At 41.0% G+C, this 23394-nt stretch overlaps 1 protein-coding gene across 7 annotated transcripts in view; it reads right to left on the bottom strand.

Moving 5' to 3' along the window:
- The window catches only part of gulp1a (GULP PTB domain containing engulfment adaptor 1a), a 121474-nt gene that overhangs the window by 9577 nt on the left and 88503 nt on the right, over window positions 1-23394 (bottom strand). For all 7 annotated transcript variants that reach the window (XM_085766372.1, XM_085766376.1, XM_085766375.1 and 4 more), the window contains 5 exons: window positions 10562-10623; window positions 5252-5323; window positions 1235-1333; window positions 1005-1142; window positions 699-815 (listed from right to left, as the gene is read on the bottom strand). In XM_085766372.1, the coding sequence (XP_085622498.1) occupies window positions 699-815; window positions 1005-1142; window positions 1235-1333; window positions 5252-5323; window positions 10562-10623 (488 nt within the window). The remainder of the gene's footprint in view (window positions 1-698; window positions 816-1004; window positions 1143-1234; window positions 1334-5251; window positions 5324-10561; window positions 10624-23394) is intronic.

Raw genomic sequence — 23394 nt, 5'->3', positions numbered from 1 at the left:
GTGCCTTTTCAATAGCGGCCCCGGAATTGTGGAACTCCCTACCCCCTGAATTACATTTTATTAATGACTTGGCACTTTTTAAATCACATCTTAAAACTCATTTATTTAGACAGGCTTTTAATATTGAGTAACTTTTGCCTTTTGATATGCATTTTATCGTTCTCTTGCTTTTGTATCTGCTATGTTATTCAATGACATTTGTCACTTGCAATGTAATTTCTTTCTGTAAAGCACTTTGATCATCTTTCTGATGTTGTAATGTGCTATATAAAAAAACATTATTATTTATTATTATTATTATTACTGTACTTGCTGTTGATGATGCATTTTTAGGAAATAGATCAACAGACACAAAAAAGTGACAAATGCCTGCAAATTAACCTTGAAACATATCACACACTTTTAATATACTACAGTGTGATTAGATTCATACCAATGTCTTAATAAATCACTGTCTGAACAAAGATAGTGGGATGGCTCCACTTTTTGTGCGGGCGCAGACTAATTCAATTACAGAGCGAGTCTGAGCGTTATCATTGCCATTCATTATAGACATCTTTCATCAACATGGTTAATCGTCCACACTGGATGATTTAAAACAATCAATAGAAACAGACGCTGCATTAATTAATAAAAATAAGTCAATTAAAGTTTGTGTGAGAGCAGATGAGCTGAACTCAAGTGGATGTGAGACGTACGCGTTTCTGAAGGCTTCCAATCTGTTTCCTGGTTTCCACGTCTTTGCCTCCAGACTCCAGGAACTTCTTGTAGGCCAAGTCAAAGGCCTGACCGATGGTTAGAGTTATCTCCTCCGCCTGCAGCGTGACACAAATACATCTGTTTACCTACACGCCACTACAGCTTGAATGTATAAATCATGGTGGATTACTGTCAAAACGCAGCACCAACTCAGGGAGACGGTTGTGGAAACACGGGATCAAAATATGACATATGCAATAAGAACTGTCAAGTGTGTTTCAATAAGGAGACGGGAAAGCACTTACACATTTTTCACTGTCAAACACGTAGCAGAGGTGTTTGTTGGACTCAGAGTCCTTGCAGATGAAAGTAAATATCCTTTTATCAGTTTTATCATCGGCACAGAAGGATATCCTGTGTAACTGACAGTTGTGCTGCACATCCTGCAAAAAAGAAAGACACATGTTTGTTATTTATTTTATTCAGAATCAGCAAAACCAGCACCAACAAAAAACTCAAATTATTCTGGACTCACTTTTGTCTTGGGATCTAGTATTTTCACACCATAGATGGATATCTGCAGTTCCACTTTGGGAGTCTTCTGCCCCTCTGACTTCTTGATGTGCCTCTGAAACTGAAGATTGGAGAGATCACAAGCAGAAAGAACTGATTAGTTCACCCCTATAATGCCAAAGTATTTATAAGGAACAAAACACTTTTTTCACAGGAAACAGCTGGAAATGATGTGTAATGAGACTGAACCAAGGCAGTGAAGATGTGGACCATAAAATGCAAAACAAGACATTCTTGAGGGTAAGAAAAAAAAATAAAAAAGAAAAACCTTTGGCAGTGTGTTCATAATTAAATATCTATTAAAATTGGTTTAGTAAAATTCAATCATTAAGGTGAAATGTTAAACAGAAGATGCAAGAAGAAATCCATCCAATAGATCATTCCATCAAGCAGTGCCAAAAAAACAATTCTTTCACACTTTTGTTGCCAAGTGGCATAAACATCAACAGGACCTGGCAACCAGTCCAGGTCAATAACCAATGAAAATGTCTGTTCGGAGGGGGAGTGTGTGTGTCAGCTGAGGAGACACTGCAAGCGAGGATGGTTCCAGGGAGATGATAATAGCCTGTAATTATTGCCAAATTTAATATAAATCTTTAATAGATCTTTATGAAGTCTCCACTGCAGCATTAAAATCATAGAGGATTGGTGTCATAGCTGTGCTGATTCCTCAGTTTAAGAATCCCTGAAGCTGCTGAGGGACTGTGACCCAGGGAGAACATTTAGTTCTTAGTGCAGACTGGAAAGAGATTTGTAACGGGATCTTTTTTGGAAATCCACTTCAATTTTGATGTGTGAACAAAACTTCAACTTTATAATTGGATTTAAGACCTAACTCCACATTTCAGTGCTTTGTTTATTCCTTATTCTTTCTTTCTTTATATAATAAAGCAGTTATTGTTGTTGATTTATGTGATGTTTTGGTGTTTTCCTGATGTCTGAGTTTGTATAATAATAATATATTTTATTTGTAAGCGCTTTTACAGATGCTAAAAGACACTTTACACTTTAAAAACCATAAAATAGAGCAAAGTCAGAGTGGAATTCAGATTAAAAACAGCAATAAAACAGTACAAGTCTAAGTATATGCATGCATACAAGCACAAACCTGTACCTGACTCTTTCTTTTCAGCTTGTGAGGACAGACAATTTGTGTGTTTGTGTGTACACATTGTCCTACAGTAAATTGATATAATCAGCTGTCTAAGATTAAGCTCCTATGATTGGACACAGGTACTCGTCGTGGCCTGCAGATGCAAACATGAACAGAGACAGAGAGAAAACAGTGTTCATGTTTTACATGGAGTTTTATCTTTGAGGAATGAACAGGCTAACCCAAAGGCATTTCTAACTTACTGTGGTACAGTATCTGACCTAAACCATGGACACATGCCTCCCTCCCTGAGACATATGCGTTTTATTTCATTTCATTCTTCCTCCCCCTCCACATGATCTAAGGAAATATAATTCAGCCTGTTCCTTACTGTTAGTGTATCTGGCAGAGGTAACCACAGAGCCTTGGTCTCCAAACAGGCTTTCAAGATTAAATGTAATGTAACAATAGAGGTATGGGCTTGGGAAAACAAGCCTCCCCTGCAAGTGGCCTCACAGACTCCAGTCTTGGCAGGAGAAGACAGAGGGGAGGGCAGCAGGCAGCGAGCACAGCCACGTTACCAAGAAGCTGGGAGAAAGGCGAGATGGCCGCGCTGTAGCGGTTCCCATGCTCACAGGAGGAAGAAGAAGAACACTGCTGGGCCAGTTTAACTTGTCCAATGCTGAAGTGTTTGTGTCTCAGATTAAGTGTCATTCATTGGGGGGGAAGTTAAACGAAGCTGTGCTCTGAATAATGAAAGAAAACCTACAGAAGGAGTACGGCTGTTTGTCAGTGCAGCCCATCATGACCAACTGAGCGCGGTCTTGGGCGTTTGCCTGGTGTGTGGCAACTTTTCAGCAGAGGAGGACTGAGCACACAGAACAGTACTTGAGTTAAAGTGGAGATCCTCCTGGTCGGCTATTACTCCAGTACTAGTGAAAACTGCTCAGTTGTGGATGCAACTGTCTATATACTCTATATGTTTCAAATGTTAAGGCATCGTGGTATTGTGGTGAATTGTTTTCTCAAGTAAGCAAATTGTATAGGTAGTGATGAACACTTCTCACAGTTTCTGGTGAAAAACCTTCAGCCTCATAGCTAATGTAGCATCGTTAGGACGCTGACAGGGTCAAACATGACTGACAGTGAAGGAGTTGGCTGTTTCCTTCTTCTGTGATGAACACAGTGTATGGTAATAAGACAATTCATACTACTGACTGGGAACTCTTCTTTTGTTCTTTTTTGCCTTTAAAGAGACCCCAAGAAGTTTGTTTTTGATTATAAAAGAGTCTCATATTAATGTGGATGAATCGACATTACCCGCACTTGTTAATTAGTCCATTTTCCATAAATATTTGTTGTCTTTATAGTTATTTTGATGTTATTATTTAGTTGTCGACTCGCCTAGCATTTCCTAGTTTTGGTTTCCCAGACGCTGCCTGGCGGGTCATGGGAATAACGCCGCCGGAACGCTAGTTGGCATCGTTTATGGTAGTTTATGGACAGAACTACAACAGTATCTGATCGTCTTCGGACCTCCGACTTTTGTTTTTGATTAATGAAAACATTTTTGCCAAATGTTTTTGCTTTCGTCCATCTTGTGCCGGTCCAAGTATTTCACAGTGTGTGTGGAGGCTCATGGGAAATGTAGTGTGAAAACACTTTGCTTTCCGAAACTCCTCATTGTCCCTTTAAGGGTAGTGGAGTAAAAGCCATACATTTCCAAAAACAAGTAAATGTACTTTGAAACTGTCTTTCCTAATATTCCTATCTATCTTCTGCTATTGGGTTGTTCAAATCTTCGAGTGATTATTTTAAATGAGTCCTTTCAGTGCTTTTACATGGTGGTCATGTTACAATGTTATTTATTATCTTAAGCTGTTTTTATTGATATTTTATTTATTGTGTATTGGTTGTCCTTTTCTGCAACCTGACTGTCTGTACTGATTGTACAGACACACAGTATATTTTGTATGTTGTATGAGCTATGTATATGACGTGAGCTGTTAATGAATTGCCATTATTGGGGTCAATAAAGTTTTTTTAATATGAATCTGAATTTAATCATTGAATCTTTGGCCCAAAGAAAACCAACATTTTCTTCTGGTAACATGAAGCTCGGTCCCTTTGTATGCCCACCTGTTCTACCCACATGTTGTTCCTATGGTGACAAACAAAGAGAGACTCATCATTAAGCACACTGAGTTTTGGTGCCTTTCAGCTTCTTGTTTTGGTTTTACTACCTGCACCTTTAATCATCTCCAGACACAACAGGCAGCTCTTTCAGACAGTTGGTGACTCCTTTCAGCAAACCTTTAGCCATTAAAACCCATGCCATTATACAATGGCAAGTGCAGCTTTAAATCATAAATTAACATATATTTCTATATCACACTTGGCTGTAATGTAACAGTAAGAGTTTAACACAGCATTAAGATATTATATTGTCTCATGAAATCTATTCTCTGCCCATTAAAATGCAAATTTAGGCCACAGCTTCTAATGAGATCATCATGTTATACAAGGAACCATTAAGTGTCAAGAGCTTTCATCACGTGTCACTGAGCTCTGACATTGAATATTTAAGGACCCGCGTTCAAGGATTTGGGCTCAGGATCTGAAGCAGCAGGTTTCAACACGGATAAATATCTGTGTTATTGAATTTCACATCAACCTGAGGTGGGTCGACCGAGCTAAGTGTTGTGCTTATCAAGCAGTTCAAAGCAGCCACACGCTGAAAAACTCCAAGGGCACCTTTCTGGAGAGCATTAAAGGGAGGGGGAGCATTTGTCACTCACTCCCTCCCACCTCCTCCCTCCCTCACAAACACACTATCCTCTTAGGCATCAGTTTTAGGCAACAGTTTATAGCGAGCAGCAGCTTTACCTTCAGCTTCCTGACTGCATCCTTTACAACTTCTGTGCCTTTGGGGGCTTCAACCTCTGTGTTTCCAAGGAACTGCAGAGAGAACAAAAAAAAGGTTGTACATTTATATGACAAGTAAGACAACAAAAGCGAAAGAACACAGCACACATAAGCGAGTGTGTGGTGCATTTAAAGGGTGACAAAGAGGAGGAGGGAAGGGAAAATCAAGGAGAGGGGGAACTGTGGAATACTGTAGTCCTTTTGGTCATGAATAACAGAGCAGATTGAACTCTGTTACATAACCACATCAATCAGAGGAGACACTCCTCCCAGCATCATCTGCTAATTTCTTATTTATAGTCCCAACAACATGTATCATGTTAGTCATGCTTACATCTTCCAGGGATATGAAATTGCTCATTTTATTTTGTACCATTTCATCTACTAAAGGGACTAATAATGCATATGTTCTATCCACGTGAGGAATGTATGCAAGTCACACACACACACACACACATACACATCAGTGCGCGGCACTTCTGCCGTTCTCCAACAGATGGAGCCATTAACCTTTGCGCCTGAACACGGTGTTTTCCATCTGGTGGGAGCAGCAGTAATTGTTCCAGTCACACGCACTGCTTCGGCGCCTCCCGAGCTTAATGTGTGGAGCCTGTTCCAATAACAGACTTCATAAACACACCGGTGTCAGCCCCTTAAAGGTTCGAGGGGGTGGGGAGGAGGAAAACAAAATAACAATGCCTCCCACTGGAACTGAGGCAAACAGTTGCAGACAGACATGGATTGTCTGTCTGTGCGACACGGTATAAAAAAAAAAAACCTGTGTGAGGCTTTTCCACGATTTGGCTTCACTAATGCGTCCATTTCAGTTTGGAGACAAGTGGAACGGTGCTACAGTGTCTCATGTTGTAAAATAAAGCCTTTCATCTACCGCTGAACCCTCAGCGACACTTGGGATACGGCTGTATAATGAACTGAGCAATTAGCGGGTTATTACTCATTGTGACATCAACAAAAACATGTTGTTGATACCTGAGTGCAATATGAAAAGACATAAATAATGAATGGGGTTTGTTCAAATTATGCAAATACATAATAATAGTAATAATAATAGACAGAAAACAGACAAGGCCTTCCACAAAAATGTCAGAGCCGCTGCACCTGTATGACAAATGTACTCCACGCGCTTATGGACGTGTCTGCGAGCGCTGACAGATGCCCAGAATAGAACGGAGGAGCGCTCGTTCCTGACCAGTGCATTCTGGGCTACGACTGGGGAGGTTTCAACAGGCAGGCCGAGCTCACAGGCTCATCCATCAACCGGTGCATGCAGCTGAAAAACGAAGCGACCTTGGCGCACCCAACCACCCCCCCTCCTATCATTCCCCACGGTGAGGATTCACCCTTCAGCTGTGTATTCGCAGATATATACTCATATGTATATATGTGGAGAGAAAACACAGATTTCAATTGCAGCGGGTCTGAAAAGTTCGTAGAGATGGAAAAAGTTAAAAAAAAATCAACTTTCAGCTCATTGTCTATTCACAGCTCCCTCCTTTTGATCCAAAGGTTCTCTGATTTTTTTTGACAAACTTTTAGAGAGGGCAGGATCTGTGTCAGGTGCAATTGGGGTGAGTTCTGGATGTGATGTGATTGCCGATGTCAGATCTCAGCAGCTCAGATGTTAACCTCTTTTTCTTTTTTTTTTTATTTCCCCTTCCTGTAGTCCAGAAGTCAGAATCACCTGTTGATTAAAGAGGTCGGCACGAACTCACTGACGCCGTGCTCCAAAAAGCAGCTGGCAGGCAGCTGAGTCCAACGGTCGACTGAGAAAGAGCTATTGCAGAACAAATTGGTGGCAGAGCAGCGGAACAGATGGGATGTAGATGTGGAAGACAGCGTTTTACTGTCAACATGAGGCAACATAAAGACAATTAAAGTCGAAACAGGGAAAGTGTTGTGACTTGCTGATGACAGGATAACAGATCAGAACAAATACTGCATATCTGTCTATGTGTGTGTGTGATCAAAATGCATGGCACATGGGTTTTTTGTCAATCGATTGAACAATACCTTGACTTCTAGTACTGATGCAGCATCAGTGAAACCCAGCTGCACATCTGGAATCATATTACGGATGAATAGTACCTACATTAAAGGGGACATATTATGGAAATATCACTTTTCGAAGGCTCCTTAACATATATTTGGGTGTTTGTCTTGCCTTCCAGCCTCCAAAATCTGTAATTTCCAGGCTCCCTTGATTAAAATCCAACTGGTTTTATGAGCTGTTCCCTCAGTTGTCTTCCAGTGATGTAACTAGCTTTCAAATTTGATAACCCTGCCCCTACCTGGTACCAGTAGAAGGGGCGGGGCAGAGCAGTGGTTCATTTGCATTTAAAGGGACAGGCACTGAAACCAGCCGTTCTGAACAGGGCTGTTTTGAGAGGATGAAAAGAGCTGTGATGTTTGATCCTTGGGGTATTTTGACCAAAGCATATAACAGACATGTCTATAAGACACCTGGGAACTATTTTAATTTTTGGAAAATGGGCATAATATGTCTCCTTTAATGTTGGAGTCCTTACTAAAGGTAAGAAAAATGTAACACGACCTTCGTGACCCTGGATCTTTGACAAACTCTCCTCCACTTCCTCCACATGGCTAAACTTTACTTGCTTTTTACACAACCCAAAAAAATATCAACAGATTCATTCATGGCCGACCTTCAGCATGTTTCACCTTCATGACAAAAATCTCTCTCTCATCTGAGTTAATCTTGATGTTGGAAGTTTCATGAGTTTCTACTGCTGATGCTGTACCAACACTTCTAACTCATCAGACATAAGACAAGAGAAGACAGGTAACAGACCTTAAAGTCGATTAGGCTTTCCTAACCTGAGATGAGATTCAGTAAGTAGCCTACAATAAGATATGATTCCTAAAGTTACAAAGGGTTTGCTTCTGTATCTTTAATAATACTTCATTGGGGGAAACTCCTTGAGTTTAATATTAGAGACTCAGGAATAAAAAAAAATCCAGTTCCATTTGTGAAGGAGATCTTTTCAGTCAGGGGTTTTGAATCCTGAGGTAATGCTGAAGACCCTTGAGCTCCAAAGCCTCCCAAAGCTCTCGATTAATATGTTATTCATGTCCAATTTATTTAGTTTGCAGTTCAGTGACATTTTCGACAAGTTTTAATTAAAATAAAGCAGGAGATGTCACTTGGAATCAATAGCTTCATTTAACTCAAATAACCACTCTCTTTCTCTCTGTTGTTATAGAATCAAAGGCTTCTTTCAAAGACTTGTATAAAAAATAACACATTATCATATGAGTGCAAAAACATAACTGACTTATTGTCAGAAAATATAATCAGTAATTATCCTGCTCTCTGATTAATCAAGTCACAATATCATTCATTTAGAATCGCTTCAGTGGGAAGATTTTCTGTTGCTCTCAGCTTCAGATTAATGATAGTAAATTGAGTATTTTTTTTGTCTGTGTGTTTCCAGACAAAACAAGCAATTTAAAGATGCCGTCTTGGGCCTTAGAAAATCATAATTGCCATCATTCATTCATTCATTTCATGAAATTCTGCAGGCAAAACAATGCATCAAGATAAGAGGAGCATTCAGTGGTGAAAACAATCATAAAGTGCAGCCCTAAAACCTTTTATTCCCAGCAGTGAGGTCTGAAAAGTGTTTATATGAATGAAATCACAGTTGAAAAGCACAGAAGCTTCACTCTCAGTCAAATGAATCCCCATGCGTAGGCTCTGGAACGTCCAAATTGCCGGAGGAATACAGAAAATAGGACCAGGGGTTTCTCATCAGCAGCTGGAACTCCGCTCTTTAATACTCTGTCATATCACAGATCATCATTCATCTGTAGCGGCTGAGAGCCTGGAGGAAAACATTTCAGTTCAAAAAGAGCTAAATAATTCCATCGACTCAACAAACGAGTTGAGGCGCAAAAGACTTTTATGACCCTGTTGTATCAATGGATGAAAAAATTGGAAAAGCTCTTCTTGAGGCCAGAAGACGACCCGACAATCACTCGCCGACCCAACTTTCTTTAAGTGCTTTAAACATGGAGGAGGCCGAGCACTCTCTCAGCACTTTGGCTGCCTGGCTGCATGCAGACAAGCGGCAAACTCTCAGCAAATTTAGGCCAGACAGAAAGCCGACAATATGCAGACGACACGGGAAACCGACAACACGCTTCGATTGCCGAGACGCGTCCTCCGTGGGGGAGGAAGCGGTTTGTTGGGATGGATGTGGTAGTTTTTTATTTTTTATTGTAGTTTCACCCCAGGTCCGTCGTATAACATTGGTGCAGCATGGGATGTGAGCTGACAAGAGTCTGTGCCTCATGGGAGGGAGGCTCTTAGCTGAAATGAAGCAGAAAACCGGCCTGACGGGCGAAGCGCTCCCCAAGTGAGACAGTTCCTTCAAGATGTGTTTGGATTTTTCTTTTTAAAGAGTGTTTTGTAACAGTCTGTGTTTCCAGTCAATATCCAGTGTGACATTTCATTTCTGAGTTATTCTTGCATCAAGATCAGGGGCTTTGGCTGGTTTTTAACTGAAGCATGAATCACTTTACACAACCCACCCACCCCCACCCATCTGCTGACACACTCATTAAAAAATAAACAAACAAACAAGATGGCTGAAGCACGGAGAGACTTTTTTCCAAATTAAAGTTTGACAGTGATGATTCTCCCTCATCGCAGTGCAGCGGGAGAACAGCTGCTCTGGAAGATAGATAAGGGGAAATCAACTTCCCGACAGTTCACTCTTAAGGTGTACTGGGAGGAAAATGAAATCTGCCTCCATTAAAAATCCAAATCAGCACGGCTGAGTGTATCAATTTGAGTCGGGCTGTGCTGGTGATGACTACATCATGCACTTATTTTGGGAAAAAAAAAAAAAAAACTTTGTACAGCTTCAACCTGTGACAACAAATCCAAATGCAGCCAAACTCATTTGCTGAACATTGCCCCACACACACACAGTGAGCTCAATGAAAGGCCTCGTTGTCTCAGGAGAAATGCATCATGGAACACCTGAACTAAAAGGACTGGCCTGACTAAACAGAGCCAATGAATGAATGGTGGTGGAAGCCAAAAATGAAATAAAAAAAAGAGAGAGATTCAATTTTTCTTTGCTTTTTTTCCCCCTTACAATACTCTCACAGTTCCTTTCACTATAAAAGCCTCTGAACATTGTCTAACATCACAATAGCCTCCGGGCTTTGAGCCTTTCATGACAATACAGTTACAATCATCACTACAATTACAGTCACACTTACCTTGGCATTGTAGGGTATGTAATGCTTGGCCAGTGCTTCCGGGGTGTGCATCCATGATTTATCTGAAATGACACGGCAGAGGAACAATCAGTGATGTAAGTGGCTCCGTCTCACACAAAGATGCACAAGTGAGGATGGACTTTATACAACAATGTAAAAGAAGGTGTGGGGAATTAAGGAAGATTCTAAAGTTAAAGGGCCCAACTCGGTGGAATACCAATAGTGGGAATAAGGCAGGTTCCCACTCTGATTTATTCTGGGATATGTTTTAACTGCTCAAAGCTAATTTTAGATGCAATTTAACTGCACTGGACCGAATACAGTGGAACTGCAACCTTGCAAAGTTGTGAATGTGTCAGAATTACAGAAAAAAAGTGTGAGCATGTAACTGAAACATGATGGCTTCACTTGATGGCTTGGTGGCTGGGGGAACAAACTGACCTGGAGTCCCTTATAAGTTGTGACATCAGTGAAAGTTTATACATAAACACAAACTATGCATACAGAGCACTGATTGTTGAGCTAGTTACATCTAACATCTGCACAGTAGAGCCTGCACACTGGCTCTTTATAGACGACAAAGCAAAAAGACAAGTAGCCAAACATCTGTCAGCCATTTTTGAATTAGCGCTATCCTTAAGCTAGAGTTAGTAAGTGCTGCTCTGGAGCCTTTTTAGCTGGGGTTTTAGGTTTTCACAGAGCCTCAGTGTGATGCTGTCATCCTCATTATGTTGACAGAAATCTCTTCAGCCACAAGCTAAATGGTTTTTTCATGGATTTGCTTTAATGCAGACCTTGATTTGATTGGCGGATACTCTGTGTGGGCACTATGTGGACATATGAAGTATATTAAAGGGATAGTTCAACATTTTGGGAAATTGGCCGATTGCAATAATCGCTATAGTCATAGCAGTAGGTTTGTTACCTTTAATTGTCGGTGCAAGCTATTTTTAGAACGGCAGAGCAGAGCTGCAAGCTGCTCAGAGCTATGCTAAGGAGGCTAATGGGATTTCTTGGTTTCCCTCATCAAACTCATCAAATACACAATCCAACAACAGAGACTGCTTGCTGAAAAACTGTCCCTGAAGGCAATGCGCATCAGCAGTTTTGCATGAATTTACCATGAAAACAACAATGTCTCGTAACATTCCGTTATGGCAATGGGCCAATTTTCCAAAATGTAGAACTATCCCTTTAAGATAGTTTAAGGGGACCTAAAAAAAAGTTATTTGCGCATAACTGGGTTAAACTGACAATTTACTGACCAAAAATGTAAAAGTGAAGTGAGAATTTCTCATTCACACCATGTCCTTGAAAACACACTCTGGGAAGCCAAAAGAAAAAAAGTAGTACTAGTCCACACATTAGCCCTCAGCACAATACAGTTAATGACTGACTCAAATAACCGCCCTGCAAACAGTCTCTGAGGATTAAACCGATCCCAAACTGAGCTGCGGTTCAGAGATCATTACAGGTCACGGCTGGCACGATCCAGAGCGTCCCATTGTGCCGTTTTCAGCATTTCTTAATCATCTATTGATTAAAGATCCTTTTCTTTCTTCATTTCCCATTCATAAATGGCTTATCGCCCCGTTAATGAATCTTGTGACAAAAGATGCATGACTGTGACCTTGGGCTACTCAATTCCTGTTGGTTGATTGTGTTAATCAAGACTTTGCAGGGTGCCAGCGATGTAAATCAACGCCAGTGTGTCCTCTGCATAAGTCTCTAATGACTTTGTTTACATTGATGTTGTTGGTTAAGTGGCTTGATGAATTCTGAAAGTCTGCTCTAATTAGTGTTAGTTTGGTGCCCCCATATCTTCTTAATTGTGATTGCTTGTGTTTGATAATCCACAATTTCATTTCTAGGGAAGCCATAGGAAGTCCTGTTGTTATTTTTTTTCCTAGAATCGTGAACGACCACAAACACACAGCGACAGACAGTGTTTGCTTGCCTCGTGAGTTTGTTTCACTTCTCAAGACACGGCACGCTGAACTCGAGCCTTTTCCCTCCGCTTAAACTGTCGTCCTTTTAAGTTTTCTGTACAGCTGTGCAACCAGATTATCCCTGCGTGCGCCCTGCGACAGTCTCATCCGAAGTGCAATCAATTTCCTAGTGGGTCTCTTGAGTGAAAGTTGATAGAGGGATGATGTATCTCATCCTTTCATGTAGAGCTAAGGAGGCTAAGAAACTGTAAATTCCAAGACAGAGTGGTGAGGGCTGACATGGCGACGCGGCGGATGGGCTGACTTTTTTTTTTTTTTTTTTCTCAAGGCGTCAGCACCCGGCGCTTTGATTAAAGGAAGGGAAGGTGTGTGTTTGTGTGTGTGTGTAGTTCTGCTCCTTCTCTAAATGGCAAACTAGACGAGGACACCAAAAGTAGCAAAAGTTACAAGTGCTGTCCGGGTTGCCAGTAAAAGGAAGATTAACTGAATGAATCAGTGAGTCTGAAGGTCGCTGTGTGTGGTGGAGTCGCCATGGTGTTGGATGGAGACTGAGGGGAAATTCAGTGGGTGACAGCCTGAAAAAGTGTCAATGCTTCACTGTCACGCACTTATCAACTTTCTCCAGAGACGGGCGACGGGCGACGCCGTTGCTCCACTCTTGTTCTCGCCCACTTGGGATGTGTGGAGGCATAAAGGTCACGAGTCCTTCATGCATGTTACACACCAGCAGATACTGTTATTAGAGAGAGCTGCCTTTGTGTTTCTGCTGTCACCTCACAGCTTTCAAAAGTTACTTTTTTTTTTAAAGGGATAGTTCAACATTTTGGCAAACTGGCCCATTGCCATAATCCCTATTCATAGCTGTAGATTTGTTACCCTTATTTGTTGGTGCAAGCTATTTTTAGAACGGCGGAGCAGAGCCGTGAGCTGCTCAGAGCTACGCTACAGAGGCTAATGGGATTTCTTGGTTTCACTCATCAAACTCATCAAAGACAGAGTTGTTTTCGAGGTAAATGCAGAGACTGCTTGCCAGAAAAGAAGAACTCTGTCTCGTAACGTTCCATTATTATCTCATAGCGTGGTGAATGTGCAGGTCACAACTTGTCCACCAGAGCGTTGTTGGATTGTGTATTTGATCAGTTTGATGAGGGAAACCAAGAAATTAGCTGTTCTAAAAATAGCTTGCACCGACAATTAAAGGTAACAAACCTACTCCTAGGGATTATGGCAATGGGCCAATTTGCCAAAATGTTGAACTATCCCTTTAACCGTTTCCCAGCACCTATAATGTTACGCATGTTTCTTAATATATGAAAAAAATCCTGAATTTATATCATTCAAAAGTAGACATCCAAGTGTAGTGTGATGATAAGCAGATCTAGATTTGATATTAATACTGTGAAAGTATCAAAGCCTCAGTAAGATAAAAAAAGGGTATTTAAAATTCCCACTGCTGTTTTATTCTCCAGCAGTAGTTGTTTAATCTTGCATTTCCTTCGTCTGAATCCTTCCTGATCTACTGGCAAAGTCTACAGACGGGTGCCTGAGCCACAGCTCACTGATACCAGCTCTAATTAACCAGAGTAGACAGATATAAATGGTTAATCATTTGGCTTTGTGGGAGTGGTGGTGGGGGTCAAAGGAAACAGTGGGCGCCTTCAGGTAGAAAAATAAACTCTCCATCCTAAGCAACACTAATGAAAAAAAGCTTTAGGGTGGTGATGCTTCAGATCCGACTCAACCCCAGATTACACAAATGATGTAACATGTTACTGTCTGAGCCGAGCTGTCCGTACGAATTCCACAATTTCACTGAGTTTCAAAAATTGAATCTGGAGCTGGCGATACAGCCCCCGGGGACTTTCGCTATTAAATTAACAAGATAAATATGTGATAGCACAAAGTCTGCGTCCTAGACCTAATTGTAATGTATCGTCACACACGCTGCAGGGAGAGAAACTGCTATATTGCAGCACAGCAAAGAACGTCCTGCACTCTGTGGCCACTTGTGGATTTATTGATGGTTAGATCTATTAGATCTTAATCACAATCTCTCCTTATCTACAAGCTAATGGCTGTATTTCACTTTATCTCACATTCTCCTGTGAAACCAGGCAGTGGTGGGCGAGAGCCAGTCTCCGTGTCAGTGAGATATACATCCAGCGCAAACAAGTCGATGAGTTTTCTAAAGTTGCTTGGTATCCTCTAACTACACAATACAAACCAAAAGAAACTCCAATATTCTGTCTGTTCCTTATATGGCTGCTGTTTTGTGTCACTTCCATCGCACTAAGATAGGTAGAACATTAATATGACTGCTTCTTTTGATTAATACAACAATAACAATAGCCCTGTAGCACCACATTATGTAATAACGCCAGAAGTAATCTGCCACATTTTGTAATAAAATTCTTGCTCACAATATGTAATAAACTTTGACGCATTTTGTAATAAGTTGTTACATAATTGACCAAATTATGAAATTTTCTTCATAAAAAAAAGTGCAAAACCTACAAGTGTATTACATATTGCATTAAAGACTTTTATTACAGAATGTGGCAGATTTTTCTTTGTGAATATTTTAGTTTTCTTAAAATCTGTATGTCTAGGATATGTTGTGATATTGAAAAACTGACAGATTGATTGAGCGATTTGTTTTTATGTATTGAGTGTTGTATGTTTCTATTATGGATCTTGAGTTTGACAATAAACAATGATGATGATGATGATTATTAAAAAATGTGGCGTTATTACATAATATGGCGTTATGATGTAATGTGGCGCTACTAGCCCTGCTTTACGTGAAAGCATTATCAATCAATCAATTTGTTTATTTCGGGCACGTCAATTTAAATCATCATCATCATCACACTTCATCTTAGTTCAAGTAATACAATACACATGGCCGAAAGGGAAAGTGGGAGAAGCAAAAGCTTATCTAGTCCCGCCCCCATTACTCACAGAATAAAAATCTTTATCATAATATTTTCTTTTCTTTTGCTTTTTTACATTTTGACATAACATTCTTTTACTTATGACATTTTGACATAACATGTTACAGAGCTGAAGTTTAGCTCTAGACAGTACATACAGATTACGTGTGTGTCTGCACATGTGTCCATATTTATCCGTCATGAGTGAACAACGGTCTCATCTTGTAGCTTGGTATGTCACAAAGTCACAAAATGGTCCAATCGACAGAGAGCAAAAGTCCAGTGTACTTATTATTTGTTGGGATGGTGTGGATTGGGATTATCTTTATTATCATACGATCATTATCATATGGTTGAGCGTTGCAGTTGCTCCTCTTTAACATTCACTGAGTGCAGCCCGTGCCTCTGAGAGTCTGAGTGCTGCTCTGTGAGTGCACAATTTTTCTATGGGGGCCATGAGACGTGGTGGGCAGGCAATAGCCTAATTCACTGCAGCGCTCAATCAATGACACACAATGAATTTGCTGGGTATGCACAGTTCTCCATCATGCAGAAGACAACCTCCACGCAGCGAGGACCCAACCCAACCCACACTTCCACCGAGGCCCCGACGGGGGCCGTGCTGTTTCGGAGACAGAGCATTGTGAACCGTGCCGCCACGAAAATCCATCTGTCAAATACTGTTTGATACACTGAATGAGACCAAAGCAAGATGCAAAACAGGCCATTCCTCATGTTGCAATTTTATATGAGTACCACATAATCGCATATATATGTATATGTATATGTATGTGCATAGTCTGGTTTTGTATCCAGCCCCAGGAAACTCATGTGAAACCGGTTCTCCACTCTGCCAGTCATTTTAAAAGGAGTAATAACTCAAATTATCCAGAGCCAAAAAAGGAAAAGGCAATCTCAAATGGTTCTATAAAACAATATGGTTAGAGCGTTCAGGCAAAGGTACATGCAGCTCTTGACCCTCCTTTCACATCACAGTGTCCTTCCAGCACAAGGCAATCAGACATGCATAAATTACATGTAGAAAAAAAAAGCCCATCAGGTTCTTTGTGCTCTGACTACACTGCAAACCATTAATGATGTCTCATGTAACAGTTACACTGGTTTTGATCTGAGCAGCATTTTTACATGATCATTTAATTGTATGTATCCATGCTCTTGGTTGATTCTAGCATTATAAGATTAGGAGGGGTGATCTTTTCAAATAATTGTTTCGTAAGATCTTGTTAACGCACAGTTATTATCCACAATCTGTATTGCAATCTTTCTTTGACTTCGTTGTTTCCCCATATATAATTAGCATGTGTGTCATGAGGCCACAATTATACAACTCTGCAGGGGGTTTTCATTTGAATGTCGAGACACCCGGCTGAGACAAGAGAGGGGGAAGAGAAATTAGAGGAAGAGAGGGAGAAAAGTTGATATAAGTGCCTTACATTAAGTTTGAAATTCAGTTACTGTTCATATTCACCCAGTCCTACTTTTCCGATCCAATGGAGTTCACAGATAACAGTACACAGCAGAACCACAGCCACATTACTGATGTTGACTCTTTTTTGGCAGTTTTTCAAATATTTCCCAATCAGAATTTATCCCACCAGACCAACCCTAACTCTGCTGGACATAAATCCACAACTTGTGCAGCGCCTCTAATAAAAACATGCAGTGTAATTTGGCCGATTGGCACAGCCCATACAGGCTGTGAATGTACTGATCCAGATTATCAGAGGAGACAGTCAGACTGTGAGTAGCACAGTTGTGATCTCTGGGCAACAAACTGAATCGAAGGCAATTGTCTAGGAAGTGGTTTCGCCTCTTATCCAAAGGGCTTCACCAGTTTGCAACGCGTTAGTCTGACTAGTCCTCACTAGTTGTGATGCTTGTATGTGACCATACCAGAATACTCCATCCAACCACTGATGTTGGTTTAGTGTTGTCAACATCCATCAGCTGCTGACACCATTTCCAAAGTTAGTTACTGTTCAAGTTCAGTATAAGAAAAGAACCACAGAGAATCAGACTGTCATTTTGGTCCATCAGCTAGATGATAAAAACAGGCGACTATGACTGCGCGAGTACTTAAAGGGATAGTTCAACATTTTGGCGCATTGCCATAATCCCTATAGTTTTAGGAGTACTGTAGGTCCATTACCCTTAATTGTCGCTGCAAGCTATTTTTATAACGGTGGAGCAGAGCTGCAGAGCTATGCTACAGAGGCTAATGGAATGTATTGGTTTCCCTCATCAAATTCATCAAATACACAATCCAACAACTCCAAAACGCTCTTGTGGACAAGTTGTGACCTGCACATTCACCACGCCATGAGATAATAACGGAATGTTACGAGACAAAATTGTTTTCGAGGAAAATACAGAGACTGCTTGCTGAAAAACTGCCCCCTGACGGAAACGCACATCAGCGGTTTTGCATGAATTTACCTTGAAAACAACTCTGTAAAGTTCTGTTATTATCTCATAGTGTGGTGAATGTGCAGGTCACAACTTGTCCACCAGAGCGTTTTGGAGTTATTGGATTGTGTATTTGATGAGTTTAATGAGGGAAATCAAGAAATCCCATGAGCCTCCGTAGCATAGCTCTGAGCCTTTAATGAATGAATTATATGTAAAGGGTCACCCGTACACCTTACACACACTAGTTCCCTCTGCTGCAGGAACATTGAGGCTAAGCAGCAAACTGCCCTCATCTCCATCGATAATCTTAGCTTCTCTTCTGCAACAACATCACTTATCTCCTGGGACGATCTGTGAGTATGACACAAGTGTAATGTATTTATTCCTGCACTCCATCAGCTCAGACACTCTGCAGCTCACTACAGTGACCTGCAATGAAACTAACCTACATTCCTTTATTTAAAATACCAAACACACACAATGGGTCTGTGAGTTTCTTTATAACAGCAGGACAAAGGCATTATCACTGAATTATCACCAACAACCATCACAGTAACTGGGATAAGCTAGCCTTTACATGTCTGCACTGTAGAAAAAGTAGACTATTCCTTACACTAAACCTTAAATGTATGATTGAGTATCACTCGAGTCTCTCGCATCTCAAAAATGTGTTTTGCTTATTGTGAGTTCACTTGGGTGTTTGGCCTTCACTCTGCAGAATGATGGATGTGTGCGATGTAGAGTTTGACGTACAGTAAGGAGGCTGTTTTCACATCTGTCTGCTGAATGGGAACTGTTTCTCTGTGCTCACCATTTGAATCTAAAGAAAGTGTTGCGCTGTGAGATCGCGACCGGTTTGGAAGACGATCAACGTCTGCAGCTAAATCAATATGGAAAAGTGTAAGCTCGAGTGTATAAAGTCTTGTCTTCTACTCAGCCCTATATCTGGACAGCCTGGTTGCAGGCTTTCAGACATTAACAACAGCGACCAAGGTCAGTGCTATCTGTACCTCCACAAGGCGTCCACTCTAACAATATGTGATGTGTACTTTGTCTCAGGACACAGAGCTGGTCAGTCTACTGCTCTACGATAAACTTTTCCAATCCACGAGGCTTTAAAGGTGTACAGAAATGGCCGTTTGTCCTGTTTGTCGCGCCGAGTTTCCATGAGTTGCCACACGAGTTTACCCAAGTAAGGAAAACAAATTTGATTGGTCGTTATCGAGCGGGCGGGGTATTCAATGTTTGGGGCGAGACTGAGCTCGGTGTGTGTGTGTGTGTGTGTCTCAGACGTTTGATTGACGGATGACGGATCCAATATCAGTGGCTGATGAATCGTGAGCAGCGTGACGCATAATTCGTGCGCCTGCATTATCCGATGCGGGAAAAAAATACCGCACTTTCATCCCGGATTTACTTGAAAATAGTATTTTGCACAAAGTTTGGCCTACATCGTCTGATAGATGAGTGATTACACTAATTTTATGATATGGAATCAAATTTGATTTTCTTTTCTGTGCAGCTTTAACTAGTTTGGTTTAATTTGACATCACACTAATCACAGTGCTTTGAAGATGAAGCTTAACATGAAACGATGTGTGGAAAGAAATACTGGACAAATTGTCCCCTGCAGCATTTTATTTTCCTCATCTCAGTAAAGTCTGAGATGTCTTGTGTCCAGCTGTTGAACTTTAAAGGGATAGTTCACCCAAAATTGAAATTGCACTCATTATCTACTCACCCTCATGTCGACTAAGGGCTGGAAGAAGTTTCAGAGTCCTCAGTGGCTTCTCTGAGTTACAGGGGGTCTCGGCGTAGCAGTGCATGTCCATATAACGGTTGGCAAATGGATACCAACTGTCTTCGTAACAAAAAGACACACCAAAAAACATCCAAATACCTCCATGCTGCTCGTATGTAATGTCCGTCTTGTATTGAAGCCCCGAAATGCGAAATTGTCCCGAAAAAAATTAAAAAAGTCTATTTTTCAAGCTTGTTTGAAGCGGAAGCTCCTCTTCCCGGTTTGTCAAATTTGGACGAACCGGGGTCTGTCCTCTTCCCGGTTCGTCCAGATTGGACGTCCAGATTGGACGAACCGGGAAGAGGTGCTTTGAGAAGCTTCCGCTACAAACAAGTTTGAAATATAGACTTAATTAATTTTTTTCGGGACAATTTCGCATTTCGGGGCTTCAATACAAGACGGACATTACATACGAGCAGCATGGAGGTATTTGGATGTTTTTTGGTGTGTCTTTTTGTTACGAAGACAGTTGGTATCCATTTGCAACCGTTATATGGACATGCACTGCTACGCCGAGACCCCTGTAAATCAGAGAAGCCACGGAGGACTCTGAAACTTCTCCCAGCCCTTAGTCGACATGAGGGTGAGTAGATAATGAGTGAAATTTCAATTTTGGGTGAACTATCCCTTTAACAGGAAAAATACCCTGTGGACAAATGTCACTTTTTAAATAAGTAATTCAACTATTTTAGTGGCAAAATCACATCAGACTCAGATTATCATTCAAAGCACTGTTAGAAACGGAATTGTTAATATAACATAATAAGGAACTGATGAGTGCTCTCTCTTTCAGATTTCTGTATCAAACCACCATTAACTGGTTACAGACTTCAGAGCATCTTTCACATAATATTCTACTGAGTTATATTTTCAGACCTGCTGCACCAAAAAGGTCTGTGGAGTCAGACTTTTTCAGAGAGAGAGTCACGTCCAGGAGCACAGGGCAATAAACATAAGAGATAAAAATGATCAAGATCCCTGCTGGCATTACCTGCCAGACGTGATCAAGCCCGAAAACACTGCCAGACACAGAGATAAAGGAGGAGGTAAATCAGTGGAGCAGATCTGTCATCAGTGCCAGCCTTCACTCTCTCAGCCAAAAGCAGCAGAGGCGAGGTGCAAAAAAAAAAAAAAAAGGGTAGATATATTGTAGGCTACTGCACTGGCTGAACATTTTTTAAACACACATGTCGGTATGCTGCTGGCTATTCAAACAGAGCAATAACAGACAAGCAACCGCCCCGCCGCCTTTGGACTTTGGTGTGTAAAAATAAATAAAATGCTTTACAAAACAAACAAAAAAGCAAAAAAGTCTAAATGGAAGGAAGTAAAATCCTCGTTAACAGGAGGCAGAGACTGAATAATTCACTCGGTTATGAAGTCGCTGCCAAATAAACCTTTGTTCAGCTCTTGTGGGAGATTGTTAGCTGCAAATAAAATGCCGCGCATCAGATGATGTTTCCGACTGATGCCACTTTCATCAGCAGCTGTATAGTCAAATTTGGGGAGAAGCCGAAAAAAAAAAAAAAAAAAGTTACGTTGCCAGAGGAATCAAATCACTGCATTACACACAAAGAAACAAATCTATTAAATCTATTCCAGCGCGGTTCAAAGTCCTCCTCACCCCCACCGCCCCCGCCACCCTGAGGAGCCACCGCACCGTGCATCCTCTCATCTTCCTAATCACCCAGATATCGGCTCACTCAAACACCAATTTCAACCTCACATCAATGCCTTCTTTTGGATCTCAATATTTAAATCTTTTGAGGATAAATATTCATCAACATTCTGCGACTGTGATGTGGGAATATCACGGTCCACCAAGCAGACAGACAAATCCTGAAACACTGACTTTATCTCCTTCTTCCTGATCTCAAAAGAAAGAAGAAAAGAAAAAAAAAACAGTCTGAGAGGAAAAATGTTCTACCTGTTGGGGACCTTTTGGCATCATTTGCTACTGACTGACAATAACAGATGTAGCAGGGATTAAATGTAGAGTGAAGCCTGAGGGTCGGGCATCTGTTGGAGTTTAGATGTATTAGTGCATCCGTGGAGGTCAGGGAGCCACTGTCCTTCTCTTAGTGGAAATATACTATTACTGTATGGCAGATGGTTGGATGTGTACACCTGTGGCAGCTCCCTACAGCGGTAAAGAAATGTACAATGTGTCCAACTCTGTGCCTCTGTGGGAGCATCTGATGAGAGAACACTTTCCTGTTTTTGCTTTTTGCTGGAGCTTCTCATCACCTACCCGTTACCAACTTGAAGATTCTGCTTTGTTTCAATTATAATTCACTTTTTCCAACATCCCATCGTAATAGTTATAATGGTTACAATACTGACTGTATCATGAATTTAAAATATAGGTTCAAATAAAAAAAGGTTGGGCTGGATTAGTTGAAGGAGACATATTATGGAAATATCACTTTTTGAAGGCTCTTTAACATATATTCGGGTGTTTGTCTTGAATTACGGCCCCCAAGATGTGAGAATTGACAAAAAAATCTGTAATTTTCAAGCTCATAATACCACCCCTATGTGGTACCAGTAGAAGGGGCGGGGCAAGCAGTGGTTCATTTGCATTTAAAGGGACAGACACTGAAACCAGCCGTTCTGAACAGGGCTGTTTTGAGAGGATGAAAAGAGCTGTGATGTTTGATCCTTGAGGTATTTTCACCAAAGCATGTCACAGACATGTCTTTAAGACACCTGGGAACTATTTTAATTTGTGGAAAGGGGGCAGAATATGTCTCCTTTAAAAGGTTAGGCTAGACAGTAAAAATGTTGTGATTCTTTGCAAGGAGTGGTTGTGAGTTTCAAATTCCCTATGTCCTGCAGATCGAGTGTATCTGTCATCCACTGCTCTTGACTTTCAGGTAATAGAGGTTAAAATTGCTTCAATGTATAAAAAAAATATTTGTGTTTAAAATGTTTTTATTTACCTGATATAACATGTTGGAAAATGCAGATTAAGTTACATTTTGAAGAGTTTTAAACATGACTTGGTTAAAATATAAATCTGTTGCTGACTTAGTTCTCATTCAGCCTCTGTAGGGGACTGAGTGTATAACACAACACATGTGGAATATAACAGCAGACTTTATAGTAGCTATATCGTGTCTGTGTTGTCCTTTCTATTCCCCTCCTCAGTTTGAGACAGCAACCTCACGACATAGCATGAGTCAATATGAAAATCAAAGTTTGGTTCCAGACCCAGATGCTGTCTTGTCCAAATCCAGATCGATTACCTACAGTATCGTATATCATTGAGTGATATTAAGTTTTGGAACTTTTTGATGTACTGGCATTCGTGAATACATCAGCTGAGTAATGGAATCCCAGTCAAATATAAAAGGATGGTGCTGCATTTTCCATTAGACCCAATCAGAGGGGGGGAAGTCTGTACTGCCAGGTGAGGAGCAGAGTGGATGCCCTGCCTGATTACCATCTTCAGGTCCTAAAATAGAGGACCTAATGGGGGAAAAAGTGAATTATAACATCCAAATATCATTAAAGCCCAGTGCACCACCTGGGCCCAGGACACTTTCCCCATAACTGTCCGAGGCTTCTCCTGGTCTGTTGATTCACACCGGAGGGAGGGGGCCAGATGGTAGTAAACATATCAAACTGTTTTACAGACTGCAGTCCCCAGGTCTCCCGTCCTCTGCATTCAGGCAGGGTCAGCTCAAGACTCTGTAACGTTGCTGCACAACAACCCCC

Source organism: Trachurus japonicus, chromosome 21, assembly GCF_045865225.1.
Source record: "Trachurus japonicus isolate A0001 chromosome 21, Traja_1.0".
NCBI lineage: Eukaryota > Metazoa > Chordata > Actinopteri > Carangiformes > Carangidae > Trachurus > Trachurus japonicus.
Note: the sequence above shows the minus strand (reverse complement) of the source record. Positions and strands in the feature narration are given on the sequence as shown.